The sequence below is a fragment of the Peromyscus eremicus genome, chromosome 4, assembly GCF_949786415.1.
Source record: "Peromyscus eremicus chromosome 4, PerEre_H2_v1, whole genome shotgun sequence".
NCBI lineage: Eukaryota > Metazoa > Chordata > Mammalia > Rodentia > Cricetidae > Peromyscus > Peromyscus eremicus.
In genome coordinates, this window is record NC_081419.1 from 51645503 (window position 1) to 51665169 (window position 19667).

The 19667-nt window shown below is 40.3% G+C and overlaps 1 protein-coding gene across 1 annotated transcript in view; it reads right to left on the reverse strand.

Annotated features, from left to right (window-relative positions):
• The window catches only part of Cir1 (corepressor interacting with RBPJ, CIR1), a 31250-nt gene that overhangs the window by 6883 nt on the left and 4700 nt on the right, over positions 1-19667 (reverse strand). The window contains exons 3-7 of the mRNA XM_059260700.1: positions 18904-18977; positions 18228-18238; positions 18080-18144; positions 17544-17592; positions 15304-15421 (exon numbers count right to left, since the gene is read on the reverse strand). Of these exons, the coding sequence (XP_059116683.1) occupies positions 15304-15421; positions 17544-17592; positions 18080-18144; positions 18228-18238; positions 18904-18977 (317 nt within the window). The remainder of the gene's footprint in view (positions 1-15303; positions 15422-17543; positions 17593-18079; positions 18145-18227; positions 18239-18903; positions 18978-19667) is intronic.

Here is a 19667-nt window from a genome sequence, read left to right on the forward strand (position 1 = left end):
AAAACCTAACAATAAAAAGTAAAGGGGCTTCATGAGGAAAGGCCGCATATCTGAAGCAGTCCGGGGACAGCGGTCCCTGACAAATGCTGAAGGCATACAGCTCTACTTCACCACTAGCATAGGTTACATTCACTCAATTCACAGCAGTTCAGCATTCTTTTCCAAGAAAGGTTTTCTTTTTTTCCTCCTTGAGACAGAACTCAGTGTGTATCCCAAATATGGCTCAGGAATATTCCTGATTCAGCCTCCTGAGCCAAATGACCATTTCTGTCTATGATTATGGCACTGGATGAAGAGAGGGTGGTGAGCTGTGGGGAGTAAACTGGTGTGACAACCTTTCCTGGGCCGGGGAGATGGCTCAGTTAGCATGAGGGCCCGAATTCAATCCCAGAACCCATGTAAAAGAAAAAGTGAGGTAGCAAGTGCTGTGGGATGTTCTGTATGGCAAATGTGTTGCTGATTAGTCAATAAATAAAACACTGATTGGCCATTGGCTAGGCAGGAAGTGTAGGTGGGACAAGGAGGAGAATAAAGCTGGGAAGTAGAAGGCTGAGTCAGAGAGACACTGCCAGCCGCCATAATGAGAAACAGCATGTGAAGATGCTGGTAAGCCACGAGCCACGTGGCAAGGTATAGATTTATAGAGATGGATTAATTTGAGCTGTAGGAACAGTTAGCAAGAAGCCTGCCACGGCCATACAGTTTGTAACCAATATAAGTCTCTGTGTTTACTTAGTCGGGTCTGAGTGGCTGTGGGACTGGCAGGTGAGAGAGATTTGTCCTGACTGTGGGCCAGGCAGGAAAACTCTAGCTACAAGCAAGCATTTGATTTTTTTTTTTTTTTTGGTTTGTTTATTTTGTTTTTTGAGACAGGCGTGCACCACAATGCCTGGCCTAGTAGCATCTGTCTGGAATCCCAGTACCGAGGAGACTGAGATAGGTAGATAACTGGAGTTCACTCGCCAGCCTAGCCTACTTGGCAAGTTCCAGGCCTGGTAGCTGGCACTCAAGGAATGACATCCGAAATTGTTGTGTACACACACGAGAAAGAAGCCTTTCCTTCCTTCCTTCCCCCAGTTTAACACATTAACTGGGTCCACAGCACCACCATTTCCATGAAGCAGAACCTTTTTTGGGGAGGGAGCAGGAGCAATGAGACAAGGCCTCCTGTAGCCCAGGCTGGTCTTGAACCTGATATGCATCTGAGAATAACCTGGAGCTCTTGCTCCTCTGGCTTCTATCTCCCAAGTACTGGGATTACAGGCTCCTGGAGGTCTTTCTGTCCTTTCCTAAGGTTAAACTGACTATATGTCTAGGAAATCACTGTTTGTCCCTTCACTCCAAGGACACATAGGGACACTAGTACACTATTCAAAGAGAGAGCCAGCGGGAATCATCAAGAACTATCTCATATTTACATCCAATTCCTTACTGTACCATAAAAAGTTTGCCTTTAAGAAAACTTATGGAGGGAGGGGCTGGAGAAATGGCGGAGCTGCTAAGAAAATTTGCTGCTCTTGCAGATGACATGGAGGCTTACAACAGGCTTGTAACCCTCTTCTGGTCTCCATGGGTACTAGGCACGAATGTGATACACATACATACACACAGGCACTCACACATACATATTAAAAAAATATCTAGAAAGCTTATCAAAAGTTGTCTTTTACAAAAGACTAAAATGGAAGACAGATGTGGTGACTCATTCCTTTAATCCTAGCACGTGGGAGGCAGAGGCAGATGGATTTCTGAGTTTGGGGCCAGCCTGGTCTACACCAAGCAAGTTCCAGAACAGCTAGGACTATACAGAAAAACCCTGTCTCAAAAAAAAAAAAAAAAAAAAAAAAAAAAAAAGAGATTGAATAAAAACAAGGTATAATGACATATATTACAAAATGCCATAATGAAACCCATTACTCTGTATGCTAACTTAAGGAATTGAAAGAAAGGAAAGGGAAAAGGAAAAGGAAAGGAAAGAAAAGAAAAAAAAGCAGGGGATGAAGCAGAAACATGTAGCATAAGTCCCAGGAAAAAGTGAACAAGGCTATTAATAAAGCGTGTGGGTGATGTTTATTTATAAAGACTGGGATGTTCTATGGATGATTTTTCTAAAGGTTATGCAAGCCCCGACTGTACTAACTGTATTAAACTGTGCCATCCTCAGGATTTTCCTGACACACTGCTAGTTCATCTTAGTGGAGGCTGGAGACAATAAGGCTCCTGATTGCCTTACCCCAACTTCATGCTGAAGACAGCTAACTGGTCTCTATTAAGACATAGAACGTAAAGGAAAAATTAAACATTTCATTTTCATCTATGTGGCTGAAAAATACAAAGACAAGAAAATATGAAACTATCCTTATTGTATGCTAATCAAAATTACTGTTTGTTAAAAACAACCTCGCCTTATAGAATCAATATAAAGGTCTATGACATATTTGATCATATCCTTTATTACTTATGTTTCCAACCTAATTTACATGTAAAGTGGTGATACAACAATAAAGCTAATTCATCTGCCGCAGGGACTGTGAGACGCCTCTGTGTTGTGAGACCATGAAGCATCAGAACTTGCTATTCACTGTACATTAGTTACAGAAATACAAATGCTCTGGCTATCCATGAGTCTCAAAAATGGCACATTGAGGGTTGGGGATGTGACTCAGCTGGCGTCACGTATGGTGTGATCCCTAGCATGCCATAAATTGGGCATGGTGGTGTACGTCTGTAATCCCAGCATTTGGGATGCTGAAGCAACAGGATAAATTCAGGGTTATTCATGGTTACACAGTGAATTTGAGGTCAGCCTGGGCTACCCTCTCTCAAAAAACCAGTGGGGGAGGGGAGGAGACTATACTACCCATGAAGTTCAGGAACAAGTAAAACAGAATGAGAAATTAGTGCTTATGGGAGGAGGCCAACTGGAAAGGGGAGCCAGGCCATCTCTAGAGTGAAGGTAACGTCTCCATCTTGTCAAGGATGTGGTTAGCAAGTGCACACATCTGTCAAACTCAAGAGCAGTGCATTTGAACCTAAAAAAGTTGTAAGAGGCTGGGTATGGGGGTGCACGCCTTTAATCCCAGCACTTGGGAGGCAGAGGCAGGCGGCTCTCTGTGAGTTCGAGGCCAGCCTGGTCTACACAGCAAGTTCCAGGTCAGTCAGGACCATACAGTGAGACCTGATCTCAGAAAAAAAAGTTATAACAATCCATCTAGTCAACAGTGACTGCTGAATGGTGGTACTACAGACTCCAAACTGTATCTATCCATTATATATATTACTGTAAGGGGAGAGATGCAGGGAGAATTTGAACATCAGACACAATATAGAAAATGATTTTTAAGATCTGTCTTACTAACACTTTAGGAGAGTCTTGTTTTTGTCTTCAAGCTTGTATTATTTTTGAGAAAATCAGTTCATAGGAAAAGTACAACTTTCTATTATAAAATATTTAGAAGAAATGATAACCTTTGCTGTTTTGAATCGTTAGTGGAGTTTTTCCAGTCACACACTTACTAAATAAACTATTATCTGCTAAACATGTACACTGTACAGGCAATGGGGATACAAAAACGTTAAGATAAAGTCCCTAGTTCAGAAAAAGTTTCCAGGAGAAAACTATTAACTGAGTATCATTTTCAAACTTTCAGAGGTTTAGGAAAGAGTACAAGCAGAGCATTCTAAGTGGAACACGATGAAGGTTCACATTCTTCCCCAAGTTTGACTTGGGTAGAAGAATTAGTATTTACAAGACCAACTAAATTTCACTCTTTACCCAGACAAGCACAAGCTAATTTCCTCTACTCAAGCTGACAATAGTAGACGGAACAGTGTTGAGAGAGTCATATAAAGGAGACTTATGAGCCTGGGGAGAGGCTCAGTCAGGAAAGTGCCTCCAGCGAGCACTATGACATGAGTTCAGACCTCCAGTACTTAGGGAAAAGCTGAGGTGTGGTGCTATATGCCTGTAATCCCAGCACCAGGATGGAGACAAGAGGATCCATGGGGCTCAACCCAGGTGTGTGCAGGCACATACATAGACTATGACGGTGACCGGAGACTCAGAATACCCTTTGAGATTATGACAGCTCAATCTTCCATTAGGATCAGACATGGCCTTAACAAAAAGCAGAGCCATTTATTGACAGAAAAGGACTATAATTAATTTGTTGGCATCAGTGGAATTTCAAAGAATCACTTAAAAAATAATTTAGGGGCTGGAGAGATGGCTCAGAGGTTAACACTTGTTGCTCTTGCAGAGGACCTGGGTTTGGTTTCCAGCACATGGTGGCTTTCAACCATCTGTAACGCCAGTACCAGGGGATCCAACACATCATCTAACCTCTGCTGGCACCAAGCACATGTGGTGCCCAGACACACATGCAGGCAAGACATTCATAAAATAAAATAAATCTAAATACAGAAAAACTACAATAAAAAAAACACGAAAGGGGAGAAGAAAGTGGGGGGCTGGGGTGTGGCTACAGCAGAGCACATGCTGAGCACACAGAAAACCTTGGGTCTCATCTTCAGCATGGGAAGAGGAGGGGGGGAGGGGGACAGAGACATTTAAAGTGTTGAAAGAAAAAGCTACCAATAAAGAATTCAACATCCAATGACGGGTTTCAGAAGTAAATAAGAAGCAAAAGCCTCAGATCAAATAAATGAATGAAGAGTTTGCTGGGAGCTACACCTGTGTTATAGGAAACATTAAAAGTAGTTCTTCAGAGAGGAGGATGGAGAAAGGGACATACTACACTGACAGTAATCAGAAAAGTTAGCATACTGACATTAATTTGACACTAACAGAGTTCGAAGCAAGTGTCTTAAGTTAGGGTTACTACTGCTGTGAAGAGACACTATGACCACGGCAACCCTTAGAAAGCATTTATTTTGGGCTTGCTTACAGTTTCAGAAGTTTAGTCCATTATCATTATGGATAATGGCGATGCGCGGCAGCACACAAGCAGACATGGTCCTCAAGAAGTAGCTTAGAGTTCTACATCCAGCTCCACAGGCAGCAGGAAGAGAGACATTGGGCCTGGCTTGGGCTTTTGAAACCTCAAAGCCCACTCCCAGTGAGTGAAAAACTTCCTCCAAGGCCACACCTCCTAATCCTTCTCAAGTAGTGCAACTCCCTGATGACTAAGTATGAGTCTATGGGGGCCATTCTCATTCAGACTACCACAGCAAGGACAATTATTAAGGATGAAGAGAGGCATTATAATGGTAAAGGGGCAATTATCCAAAAATATCCAATAATCTGAAATGTATACATACCTAATGGCAGAGTATCAAAATATGTGAGGGAAAACTGATACTTGAAATATATGCTTTTCTCACACTAATATATAGTATTCACCAAATAGTAAACATTCTGGGCCATACAGCTGAACAAATGAAAAAGAATGGAAATTGTACAGGGCATGATCTCAGATCACAGATTTAAACCAAAAATTTGCTAGAATATCTCACAATAGTTGGAGATGGAGAAACACACTTCTAAATAACACACAGCAAGGTGGTGTCAGGAGAGACTAAAAATGTATTTTGAATTAAGGAAAATAAAAACATAGCAGCTGTTTACTAAAAGAATTTGGCTGTTTTTTCACTCCAGTTGGAGAGAGTGTCTCCAAATTTAAAATTTGTCAAGTGTTAAATATAGAAAAAATATATACCTGGGCTGGTGAGATGGTTCAGTGGGGGCAACTTGCTATGCAAGCTTGGCAATCCGAGTGTGACCAGTGGAGCCCACATAAATGTGGAAGGAGAGATACAACTCCACAAATAATAGTATAAAGAGAACAACCAGCCCGCCAACCAACCATAGCTGACAGGAAGTTTATGTTACTAGGGTAACCAACAATGAACCAGGATAGCTCAGGTTAAGGAAGTGGTTAAGCACAGCAGCTGGACATGTCAGAAAGACAAACCACGTGATCAGAGGGCTGGGTTTGAGCCTGGTGGTATCAGAGCTCTGGGAAGGATGGAGGGGCTGAAGACTGAGTCCAACCACGGTACAGGATCTAATCTATGTTATTAAGGTAAGCTTCCCTGGTCAATCACACGGGAGCACATTGTTCCCATCAGTGTACAGGAGGGGACAGTGGTTGACTTTCTACAGGAAGTCTCATGCCTGTCCTTGAGCCTTGTTCTAGGTGGCTCTTCTGTTGCTGTTCCTGCTCTGGAGCCTTTCTTTCGGCTATAAAACTATAAGCCTAAGAATAGTGCTTTCCTGAGTTCTAGGAGTCCATAGCCCTGGGCTGCTGGAGGAAGCCCTGATTTGCAGGGGTTTTGGTGAGTAGTCTGGGAATGCCTGACCATGTAGCAGCTTCTGTCTTAGATCAAGGCAGTCTTTTTGAGAAGTTCTGACCTAACTTTGGGTGGTTAGTGCCAGAAATCACTAAATAGGAAAACAAACAAACAAACAAACAAAAGCAAAAAAAGACCCAAACCACTAAAATAAAATTTATCAAAAATCAAAGGAGACAGTAAAACACATGCTTAGAGAGATAATTATAGTAGTTAACGAACATTCCAGAAAATAAGAAAGATTTAATTCTATGAGGTGGTGGGATCGCTGAGTGGGTAGAGGCCCTTGCAGCCTAATGACTCAGGTTGACCCCAGGATCCACATAGTAGACCGACTGACTCTCCAGACTTGGCCTCTGACCTCCACATATGTGCACACTCACACACACAAAATGAATGAATGTAGTAAAACATGTTAACATCTATTCTGGGGCTAGAGGTATAGCTCAATGGTAATGTTGACTAGCAAGTGTTAAGGCATCTCAAAGAAAGCCCACTCCCAAACCAACACCAAATCTTTACCTTAAAGAACAATAAATTAAACCCAAGAAGAAATAAAATGGAGAACAGGAGAAAAAATTTACCAACCTAAAAGCTACTTCTCTTCAAAGACCACTAAACTGCAAATGCATTAGCTGGGTATCGAGAAGAGAGGGGCACAGGACTAACCACAGGAAAGAGTGAAGAGACATCACTACAGATCCCAGGTGTTAGAAAGGTAATAATGGAACGTGTGTCTTGGAGTTTTACTAAAACACTCCCACAATTAAAGAAATTTAATAATCAATAATAATGACCTTTGAAGTCAGAAAGCTTCAGGCCCAGGTGAATTTACTAGCTAAATCTATCAAACATCTAAAGAGAATATAAAAGGATAGAAAAACTGCAGGCCAGTATCTCTCATGAACACAGATGTAAAAATTCTTAACGATGTATTAGCAAATTGATTCCAATAATGTATAAAAACAACTTATATCACAATCAGATATGCAAGGCTGGTTCAACATCTGAAAATCAATTCATACAGCTGTGTGTGGTGGCTTGCACCTGTAATCCAAGCACTTGGGAGCTAAGGCAAGAGAATCCAAAGTTTGAGATTAGTCAGCAATCCTAAATTAGTTCTGAATCCAGTCTGTCAAAAAACCAAATGTACAAACTCAATTGATGTAACCACAAATCATGTTATCAGGCTAAAAAGGAAAAACCATATGATCATTTACAACATTCACAAAAATAATGAAGTTGAATGTTTCTAAATGGTGCATTTTTTTGAACCATAATACCGAAAACCAACAACTGGCATTACCAGAGCTTTAGGACAGGTTCAAGTACTTCCTGTATTGGAGAAGGGCTAAAATTAAATGGTGGTTGATGGTTGGCTAAGAAGCAGGCTGAAGCAGGTTGTCACTAACGACTCAAAGTGCTTCAGTAACTCAAATCCACCGTCTACATAGGGACTGCTGAGGGCTGACATCAGTGTCTTAGAGACAGAAGGCTGAAGCCAAACAAGCACGGATATGAGAAATCTCATCCAGGAGAAATCTCATCCACGAAAAGGAAGCATTTAGGAAATAGAGTTTCACTTTTTACTTCATGAAAACAACCTGGCACACTGTTTTATAGGTAACTACATATAAATTTGTTTCTTGGTGGGTTAGAAGGTTTATTATACAACAATTCACATTGCTGTGTAAGTGTTTTATCATAACAGGAAACTATTCCATGGAAGGGGAGAATAGCCCAAACAGCAAATCTACAGATGTAAACAGATCAGCGCCTGCCTTCCCCTTGGAACTAATCGGTGAACGAAAGCTCAAGGGTGAGGAGTTTCTTTTTGGGGTGGTAAAAATGTCCTAAAATTGACTGCTATGGATACACAACTCTGCAAATGAATTCAAAACTGCAGAACTGAGGCTGGGCGGTACATGACTTTAATCCCAGTGCTCAGGAGGCAGAGGCAGGCAGATCTTTGTGAGTTTGAGGCCAGCCTGGTCTACAAAGAAGTTCTAGGGAATCAAGACTATATAGACAAACCCACAGAATTGAACTGTTCATTTGAAATTATAGCTCAACAAAGTTGATGAAAAAACTTTTGAAATTTTCCACTCTACTTTGTCAAAAGACGTTTAATTGTAATATTCATTAAAAGTTAAGAGTCAGTAGTAAAAATAAAGGTGACAGGGCTAGGGATACAGCTTCAGATGGTACAGTGTTTCCCAGTATGCATGAAGCCCTGAGTTTGATCCTTAGAACTGCATACACCAGCCTATAATCCCAGCACTCAGGAGGTGGAAGCAGAAGGATCAGAGTTCAAGGAAATCCTTGGCTACATATTGAGGTAAAGCCAGGCTCGGGCCACATGACACATTGTTAGGAAAAAAAAAAAAAAAGCTACCCAGTATAGAAAAGACATGTGGGCTGCCATTTAATTATACTGTAGGAAAGCTATTCTATAAAAATTCATTCACGGTTGAAGCTTACAAGTTTTGGAGGTAATTTTGATGTGTCTGGAGTGGATAGAAACTTACAAACTTAAGATGATCTTATCAGCAGAAAAGATATTCTAAACCAGCTTAGCCCAAAGAAGCATTTTGATTGCCTAATTTAACTCTGTAAAGGAGAAGTAAATCTTATAGCTGGTCTCTGTAAACCTCACAGCTGGAATAGTCTAACAGCACCTTGCAGTTTCCAGTGATCAAAGTAAGTTACTTTATATACTATACTAAGAATTTCATAATAGAAATAATGTAACACCAGGGGGTGTGGTTATCATGAAATAATTACACTCCTGGGAGATTACAGGCACAAGGCTGTACCCCAGGGGTGTGATTATCCCATGATAACCACATCCACTGAAATTGCCTTATTGCAAAAATAATCTCTATTCACTGGCAGGACATTATTCAATAGGTGATTTTTTTTTAAATGAAAAGACGTTTTTAGCTTGAATCAGCAAGTGGATTAGGAAATTGGTCAGTTTATTTTTTACTGCATTCAAATTCAGAATACACTGCCATTGTTTGCTTTCCTATTTGATACAACAGTGTTTTGATTTTGTTTTTGAGAAGCTTTTAAGAGTTCCTATTAGCTTTCATTAAGGGCTAGTGTTAAACTCAGGTCGGACTTTGAAGATGTTGTTAATGGAGCAACATGATTTAAAATACCTGATCCCCTATGTATAATTTTAATTCTTCTAAAACAATGTTCATTAAAAAATTTGAAAAGTGATTTACTTTCACTGTTGGAGATACAGATAAGTAAAAATATGGGGCAAAGTATCGTAGGCAATCCTACCAGTCAAACAAAAGCACTTTGAACATTTTGGTCTACTTCCTTCCAATACCTTTTCTAAATTATGTGCTTCACTCCAAGTCTACCTAAAGATAAAGAGAAACACAAGTCTAACTACTGCTTAATTAATTAATTGATAAAGTGCTGTGTACTGGAGCTCAGGGCCTCGTGCATTGTAAACAAAGCCTCTACCACTGAGCTCTGGTCTTAATGTGTTATAACTGGTCTTTTTATTTGATCAAATGTTGTAAACAACATCCATATCACTAAGGAATTTTCCTATCATCTTATTTATTTATTGAGACAGGTCTCACTGTGCATCCCTGGTTGAAATCTGATTCTCTCTTAAGTACAGAGATCAGAAGTATGCACCACCAAGCCAGGTTTCTTCCTATCATTTTAATTGCTGCACAGTTAAGTATGCCATGGTAACAATGTTCATACTTATTCATTTAATACCTTTCCATTAGAAGTCAGGCATTTTTTGTCCTTTAACAACATATCCATGATTACTTCCTTAGAACAAAAATTTATAACTTTTATAAGTTCCACAATTTAAGCAAACAGAAATAAGCACTATCCTGTTGAATCTCAATTATTCTTATGTTTAAGCAGATAGTTCTCAATCTTGACGGTGCATCTGATTTAGATCAGGACTTCAAGAATCTCACTATATAGTTCAATCTTCCTGCCTCAGCTTCTCAAGGACTGGCATTAATCTAGTCATGCCTGACTACATTAGGAACTTGCATTAGCTCATATAAAAGCAGCACAGATGGTAAAATGTACTGGTCTATTTTTATCTTCATTTAATCACAGAGTTCAGCGCCTTCAGACACTCTTAGTGTACATGATATAAAGAATCAAAATCCCTATGTCTTTATTTGTACTTTTCTTGTACTTATATCTTGTCAATCTGGAAGGAAAAACTGCAAATGGAAATTTCCCTAACACCGTATTTCTACAAAGACTGAGACAAGAATTAGTTCAGTCTGCTACCCATTTCTCATCATGAACACAGCCTTTACAACACACTAGTAACTGAGCTCTCTTTAGCTATTCCAATAACTTATTTTGAAATTAAGTTTAATATGGGAATATAAAGGAAAACATTAGTGGTCAGAAGACCATCATATGACATTCAATATTTGAGAGGCTCAAATTTTAAGCTTCTTTTCTAATTTTAATTCATCATATATTTAATATAAATTAAAATCGCCTATAATCTTACAAATTAACTTATCGACTATTTCCTTCTCCCTGTATCCTTCTAGTTCTGACATGCCTTGTTCTATATTAGAATCATAGTCCAGATTCAATCAGTGCACCTTAGCTTATCTAACATACTAACTAACAGTTTATTCTGCCTACTTCCCTAGTACTAGATTAGGTTACAAGTGAAAATGAGACATACTGAAAATACGCCCCCTTTTTAAAGCTCCTTCAGTATAACTTTCATTTTCCTTTAAACTATTTCCCTTCCCAAACAAACAAGCAACATGCAGAGAAGCACTATGCTGAAACATCAATTCTGCTTGTAACAGTTTTCCCATATCCGGATCACAAGTATCACTGAGCATGCATAGAGGACTTCCCTCTGCATGCTCTCATTATGGAACATTCTATGATGGGACATGGAAGTTAGAATTAAAATATATACTTACTTATCTGTGTATGTGTACGCGCACATGTGTGCCTGAGTGTGGTCTATCTATGGGCATCATGTTATATGTATGACAGTGAAGGTCATAAGATGGCACTGGGTCCCATGGACACGGAGTTACAGGCAATTGTGAGCCACTATGTGGGTGCTAGGAAGCCAACCCTTGTCTTCTGGTGAGTGCTCTGAACTGCTGAGCCACCTCTCCAGGCCCAGAAAGTTAGTATTTATACAGGCTGCAGCATGAATGGCCAACCCACTTTTTGTGAGAGCCATTTATATCTGAGACTAATCATCTAAAGTGATCCAAGTTAATTTTTTTGTGCTTGTGTTTTATTTCTGGTCTTTTATGCTTTGGTCAAGCTTTCCCCAACACAAGATCTGCCTTACCTAAGTCATTTTCTCTTAGGCAGATTCATAGACAGTCAGGTGTTCCTGGCTAGACTGGAAACTTGGAGCTATTGTCTATGTTCTCATGTGACATGTTAATATTTTAATTAAACTGTATGGGTACAACATGTTATCATCTGTAAGTTAAAATACAAAGTTCAAAATAAAATTTACTGGCTTATGTGGACAATGCTAAATACGAAGTTCCGAGATAATTATTTGAAAAAGAAAACAATAAACTACAGTCTTAAAAGAATTAGCTTTTTCCAGGCAGTGGTGATACACTCCTTCAATCCCAGCACTTGAGAGGCAGAGGCAGGCAGATCTCTGTGAGTTTGAGGCCAGCCTGGTCTACAAAGCAAGGTCCAGGACAGCCAAGGCTACACAGAGAAATCCTGTCTCAAAAAACCAAAAATTAATTAATTAATTTTCAAAGGTAGGCATGTGGCTCAGCCTGTAATCCTAGCACTGAGGCAGGAGGACTACCACAAGTTTGAGGCCAGCCTGGGCTAAACTTATATGGCAAAACTATCTCAACACTGGCCACCACCACAGTAATTAATTTTCAAATAGAACATGTGCTCTACCAAGGAGCTACATGACCATCCCTGGACATATGTCAGATCAATGTTTATCTCACTAACTCTTACTTTAACATTTGGGTTGCTTCTACTCTTAAACACTAGTGTTTTGCCCACTAAGACATCTCCCTGGCCCCGTTCTTAAGGCTCTTTTTTATACATACTTTCAAATGGCCCTCTAGGAAGGCTGTTTATCAAGTGTTTATTTTACCACTACTCTAATACTCGGTATAAAGCAGCTTTAAATTATATAGAAGTAAGAGAACAAGGAGGAGGAAAAGCAGTTTAACAGTTATTTTAAAAAAAGATGGAAATCAAAGTTATACTACCAGCCTTTTTCATTTGTTTGTTTTTGAGACAGGTTCTCTCTATGTAGCCTTGCCTGTCCTGGAACTCTCTATGTAGACCAGGCTAGCCTCAAACACACAGAGATTCACCTGCCTCCTGAGTTTTGAGATTAAAGGTGTGCACCACACACCTGGGTTATCCTTATTTTTAAAATCAGGAGCTGAAAGTCATGTAAGTAATGTGACTTGCTTAAGTTTATTGAGTTAAGTATGTTATTTTCACTGTGATCTACTGCGAGTTGGGCTTTGATTAGTGGTCTGTCTCAATGAAATACTAAAACGGTTCTAATGAATTTAAATGAAAGCTTTTCAGTTTTTTTCATAAAAAGAACCAAGATGATAGCTATACTCCAAATCAAATCAAATTTTCTTAAGTAGAAAGCAATATGCAGAAGGTAAATAATTTTCAAGTAAAAGTCAACTTACTGTGGTAGTTTGAATGTAATTGCCCATTAAACTCATAGGGAGTGGCACTATTAGGAGGTGTGGCCTTGTTGAAGTAGGTGTGGCCCTATTGGAGGAAGTGTGTCACTGTGGGGGGATTTGAGGTCTCCCATGTTCAAGTTAGGCCTAATTTAGTCCACTTCCTATTGACTTCAGAAAAGAAGTAGCTCCTTCTCCAGCCATGAAGATAATGGACTAAACTTCTGAATCTGTAAGCCACCCAATTAAATGTTTTCCTTTATAAGAGTTGTCATGGTCAAGGTGTCTCTTCACAGCAACAGAAGCCCTAACTAAGACACTTACCATGTTTAATGGCTTCAATGACTTAGTTTTAAGGTTTCATCTCTCAACTAAAGAGAAATGAAGTTTTCAGTCCAGTCTAGTTTTACAATTCAGGAGAATCTAAATTTAAGAACCACTTCTTGGGACTAAAGAGATGGTTTAGTGGTTAAGAGCACTGGTTGTTCTTCCATAGGACTCTGGTTTGATTCTCAGCACTCACATGGCAGCTCACAACTGTTGGTAACTCCAGTTCTATAGGATCTGATGCCCTCTTCTGGACTCTGCAGGCACTGCATGCACATGCTGCACAGATATACATGCAGGCAAAACAGCCATACACATAAAAATAAATAAATTTTTAGAGAAAAAAAAAAAAAAAGAACCACTTCTTAGGCTGGAGAGATGGTTCAGTGAATAGTGTTTCCTGTACAGGTGTGAGGCTCAGCATCCAGATCCCCAGAAGCCATGCAAAGTCAGGTACAGCAGCATTCATCTATGACCTAGTTGTGGTGGTCTGAACAAAAAAAAGCCCCCATACGCTCATATATTTAAATATGAGGTCCCCAGCTGGTGGAACTGTTCAGGAAGGGTTAGGAGGTGTGGCATTGTTGGAGGAGGTGTCAAGGGGGTAGGCTTTCCTAGTTAGCTTTCTCTCTGTCTCCTACTTGCAGACAAGGATGAAAGCTCTCAGCTACTGCCTTGGCACTATGCATTCCTGCCTGCGTGCTGCCATGCTCCTCGATGTAGTGGTCATGGACTCCAACATTCTGAAATTGTAAGCCCAAATAAACTCTTTCTTCTATAAGTTCCCTTGGTAATGGAGTCTCTTCACAGCAATAGGAAAGTACAAGATAAAAGTAGAGACAGGAGACTGCCTGGAAGCTCATGAACTAGTGATCCTGGAACATGCAGCATCCAACAAGGATAACTTGTCTCAAACAAGGGGGAAGGCAAGGACTGGATGACACCAGAGGCTGTCTTTTGGCTTCCACATCTGCACACTGGCTTGCATTCCCCCTGGCATTTACACATTTGCATTTGTATACACAAATGTGTACACATACTTGCATTATTAACATATGCATGCACATTCATACACATACAGACACACACACACACACACACACACACACACACACTATTTCTTCTCCTAATTTCAGGCTACTAACATGATAATCAATATTTAATGTGTCTGACTTTAAAATCAAAATTAGTGGGGCTGGAGAGATGACTCAGTAGTTGAGTACTTCCTGCCCTTCCAGAGGACCCATTTGGTTCCTAGCATCCATGTCACAACCACCTGTGATGCCAACTCCAGCTAACTTGATACTCTCTTTTAGCCTCCTTGGCCATCTGCATAGGAGTGTGCATGTGCCATGTACACCACGTAATAAAAGTATTTTAAAAAGGGCGGTGGTGGTGCACACCTTTAATTCCATCACTTAGGAGGCAGACAGATTTCTATGAGTTCAAGACCAGCCTGGTCTACATAGTGTGTTCCAGGTCAGCCAGGGATGCATAGTCAGACCCTGTCTCCAGACAGCTATAATCTTAGCACTCAAGAGGTAGAGGATGAGGATCAGGAGTTCAAGGCCATCTTTGGCTACATAGTGAGTTTGGGACCAGCTTGGCTTTTATGGGACCTTCTTTTAAATAAACAAACAAACAATAAACAAATAAAGTTCACAGAAACTTGGCTAGAAAAATTAATGTCTATTTTAGAGCATTCAAATTTAACATAGATAATGAAGAGTTTCCCACTTTTTGGGGGGAAGGCAAGAAGGAGAGTGGGATGCTAGGGACTGAACCCAAGACCTCATACGCACTTGACAAGCAAAGAGATCTACCACTGAGTTACACCTTTAGCTCTATCATCCTATTTTGGGAATGTGTCTTAGTCCACAAAAATTAAACTCAAGTATAACAAAAGAGTTCAGTTTAAATAAAAACGTTATTTTATCTTTCTTTCTTTGACAAAATTTTGTCTAATGCTTACCTGAGCCATCAGTAGGAACAGAACTTGCATTGATTCCAGAAAGACCAAACAAGGGACATTCTCGATCTGTGTTCACATGACCCCACTTGTGACATTTAATACACCTGACATTTCGAACCTGAGAAATAAACAGTATTTTGATTCTCAAATACCAATAGCCTAACATTCAACTTAGCATTTTTATTTAGCCTCCCCACTCCTTTTTCTTTTTTGAGACAGGGCCTCACTATGTAGCCCTGGATGGTCTGGAACTTACTATGTAGATCAGGTTGGCCTTGAACTCAGAGATCCACCCGCTTCTGCTTCTAGAATATTGGGATTGAAACTTACACCACCATACTTGGCTAAGTTCCTTTTTAAAAAGATCTCCAGGAAAAGAGTTTGTAAATATGATGGGTATGTCAATACGAATACTAAACTCTTCTACAAATTTGCCTAAAATCCAAGGTCAATCCTATCTGTGCCTCCTACAATAAAACAATGCCATCCAAAAAGAAATGGTAAGATATCACAAAGAATTATGTCACGGTTTAATTACAGGTTCCCTAATTCTAATACATTCACCTAGTATCCACTCCCCTGCTTTATATATAGGGTCTCTCTCTGTACAGCTCAGGCTGAGCTTCCAATCTTCTTGCCTCGCCTCTACCTTTCATAAGTTGGAAATCCAGGCCTGTGCTACCACACAGGTACATTTCTCTGACTGAAGGCAGGCCCTCACAACACACTGTCAAAGTGCTTTTTCACTGAGCTAGTCTCTCTAGCCCTCAAGTTTCACATTTCTTAACCATGGGTTAGCAAATGTACTCTGTGAAGTAAGAACAGTATTTTAATGCCGGGCGGTGGTGCATGCCTTTAATCCCAGCACTCAGGAGGCGGATATCTGTGAGTTCGAGGCCAGCCTGGGCTATAGAGCAAAATCCAAGACAGGCTCCAAAATTACACAGAGAAACCCTGTCTTGAAAAAACAAAAAACCAGTATTTTAAGTTTTTCATCTTAAGTGTGTGTCTTCTGCACCTACTTGGCTGCTGTTGTGACAGGAGATTTGTCAGAAGAGCTGCCACACAACGCACAGGTGACTACAGCAATGTCTTTCACAAGGATCAGCCTTGGAGGGACAGTTGACTGTTTCTAAATCAGTAACATTTTAACATCTTTTCTTGACCTCGAGTTAGTTTTCCAGATTGTTTGAAAACTGTATTGACCACATCATTATACCTTCACTTAACTCAATTCTCATCTTCCATCTGCTTACTACATTTCATATTTTCTCCTCATTCCTATCATTTGATATAAATATAAACTACAAAGTTGTTTTAGCTTAAACACTGTGATGCTAACCTTGGCCTGGCAACCTGACTACATCTGGAATCAACTAAAACCCAAGCTGCTGGACACTCCAGTGTGGTGGTTTGAAAGAAAATGGTCCCCAGAGGCTCACAGGGAGTGATGCTTAGGAGGTGTGGCCTTCCTGGAGTAGGTGTGGCCCTGTTGGAGGAAGTGTGTCACTGGGGGCAGGCTTTGAGGTTTTAGATGCTCAATCTAGATCCACTCACTGTCTCTTCCTGATGCCTGGGGATCCAGATGTAGAACTCTCAGCTACTTCCCCAGCACCATGTCTGCCTGCATGCCACCATGTTCCTGCCATGATGATACTGGACTAAACCTCTGACCTGTAAGCCAGCCCCAATTAAATGTTTTCCTTATAAGGGTTACCTTGGTCACGGTGTCTCTTCACAGCAATAGGACCCAACCTAAGACACTCCTGTGAGGGATTTTCTTGGTCAGTTATTAAACCTGGCCACACCTCTTGGTGACAGCCCACATAAACAGAACTCAAAGAAGGAAGCTTCACTTTCTACCTGCTTGCTCTCTCTCACTGGCAAGTTTAAGTTTCTCTATCTCTCCTGTTGCTGCTGGTATTAAATCCAACTTCTTCAAGACTCCGACACAGACTAAAGAGCAGCAGCTCTGCAGGAATCCTCCAGGACTGCAGAGACGTCCAGCCCCGTGGACTGAGCAGCTACTGGATTCTCAGCCGTCCCACTGTGCGCCAGCCACTGCTGTGCTGCCTGAAGCACATCCTCAAGGCCAGCATAACACATGCCCTTGATATACAAATTCACCTCATCAGTTCTGCTCCTTTAGAGAACTAATATAAACATCTTCTGGAAAACAATGTAGAGATATATGTACTAAATAAAAATTATTCTTAAAGAGTAAAATACATGTCACTTGCCTGAATACCAAAGGGCTGATCTCTGATGTTCATGTCATCTTTGGCATATCTATTAAGTACAAATAAAATGTATTAAGAACAACTTAATAAATTCAATGGCAGTTAACCTGAAAACAAATTTATTGTTCTTACAACAAAAAATACATTACTACTATGGAAATATACAACCAGCATCAATTTTTAAGTGTCTATCTCAGTGGTTTCCAGCATTCCCAATGTGCTGACCCCAGCCATAAAACTCTCTTCGCTGCTACTTCGTAACTGTAATTTTGCTACTGTTACTAATCCTAATGTAAATATCTGTGGTTTTGATGGTCTTTTGGAGGTTACAACTTACAGGTTGAGAACCACTGGTCTACATAACCTGATAATGTACAGTTTTAAAAAGTGACCAAGTCCATAAATCAAGGCTGGATGAAGCATACGGCTGTCTGAGGTGAATCCCATTAGTTATTTGCCCTGTTAAATGATCCCTCAGGCAAGAAGGTCAGCAGACAACGATACACATTTTCTCCGAGTAACAAACCAGTGCTTACTTTTCTCTTGGAGCACCTTTCTGCCATTCAAACTTGTATTCTGTCTCTCCTTCCGTTTCTTCTTTCTACAGGAGTTAGTAAAAATTCTTTAATTTCCCATAAAATCGCAATCAACCATAAATCAATTCAAAAAGAGAAGAGCACTCACCTCTTTGTTTTCTTGATTGCATATTCAAAGCACAGGAGGAAGCAAGACAAGTTAGCAACGTCAGTGGAAAAGTCTACTATTATTTATTACGCTGTATTACTTAACTGTACCCTGCAAGAATTAACTGGTTTTTCTTTCTTCACAAGATAAAACTCCAGATCACTGAAGGATAAAATACAACCTTGCACTCGACTTCAGAATAGGCATGCTCATAATTTTTAAGCTTTTATGTTTCAAATGGACTTTCCATTTAAAAAATGCATTTAATAAGGACTACATATATATCCATTATTAAAGGATAAATATCCTTTTGTAATATTGAGGACATAAGCTACTACAATAGGAAAGTATTTTGTGAGCCGGGCAGTGGTGGTGCATGCCTTTAATCCCAGCACTTGGGAGGCAGAGGCAGGTAGATCTCTGTGAGCTGGAGGTCTACAAAGCAAGTTCCCGGATAGCCAGGACTGTTACACAGAGAAACCCTGTCTCGAAAAACCGGAAAAAAAAAAAAAAAAAAGTATTTTGTGTTGATCCTTCCGTGTTGATGACAGCATTGGAGCTGCTACCATCAGAGTAACAGCAATAGGAAAGACAAAGAATAACCCTTAAATACTGACTGCTCTTCTCAACCTTCAGACATAACCACACCAGAGCTTAAAGGAAAAAAGGCAAGTACCTTTTTTAACTCCTGGTGGGGCCTCATACATGAAATTCAGGCCATTCTTTACACGCTCATCTCCCATAAGCAATCTAAATGAAATAAACAGAACAATTTGAAATAAAAGGAAGACCATGATAGCATACCATCACTCAAAGAATAACCCTAAAGGAATTAAGACATTTTTATTAGAAACAAAGCCCCAAAGTGCGGCCTTACTAGAGACTTGCTGTAAATCTGAGCCTCCCTTCTTCTCTCTAGCTCTCCCAGTAAAACAGGAAAAAAGATGATGTGGTTACTCTTGTAGAATTATTTTTAAAAACTGTGAAATGCTGCTGAAATAGTTAAGTTTTGAAATTCTATGTGCCATCAGGTATTTTGGTGCCACAACCTTTTCTTTTTAAAGTGATTTGAGATCTTATTTTCTTGGTTTTTCCAGACAGGGTTTGTCTTGGTACCCCTGGCTGTCCTCGAACTCGATGTGTAGACCAGGCTGGCCTCGAACTCAGACTCAGAGATCCACCTACCTCTGCCTCCTGGGTGCTGGGCTTAAAAGGTGTGCACCACCACCACCACCACCACCACCAGCAGCAGCTATCTTAGTATTTTTGATTGTGTGTGTGTGTGTGTGTGTGTGTGTGTGTGTGAGAGAGAGAGAGAGAGAGAGAGAGAGAGAGAGAGAGAGACAGAGACAGAGACAGAGACAGAGAGAGAGAAAGCCCGTGGAAGCAAGGGGCTGAAGTGGGGTGTTTTTCTCAACCATGCACTTATTTTTAATTCAT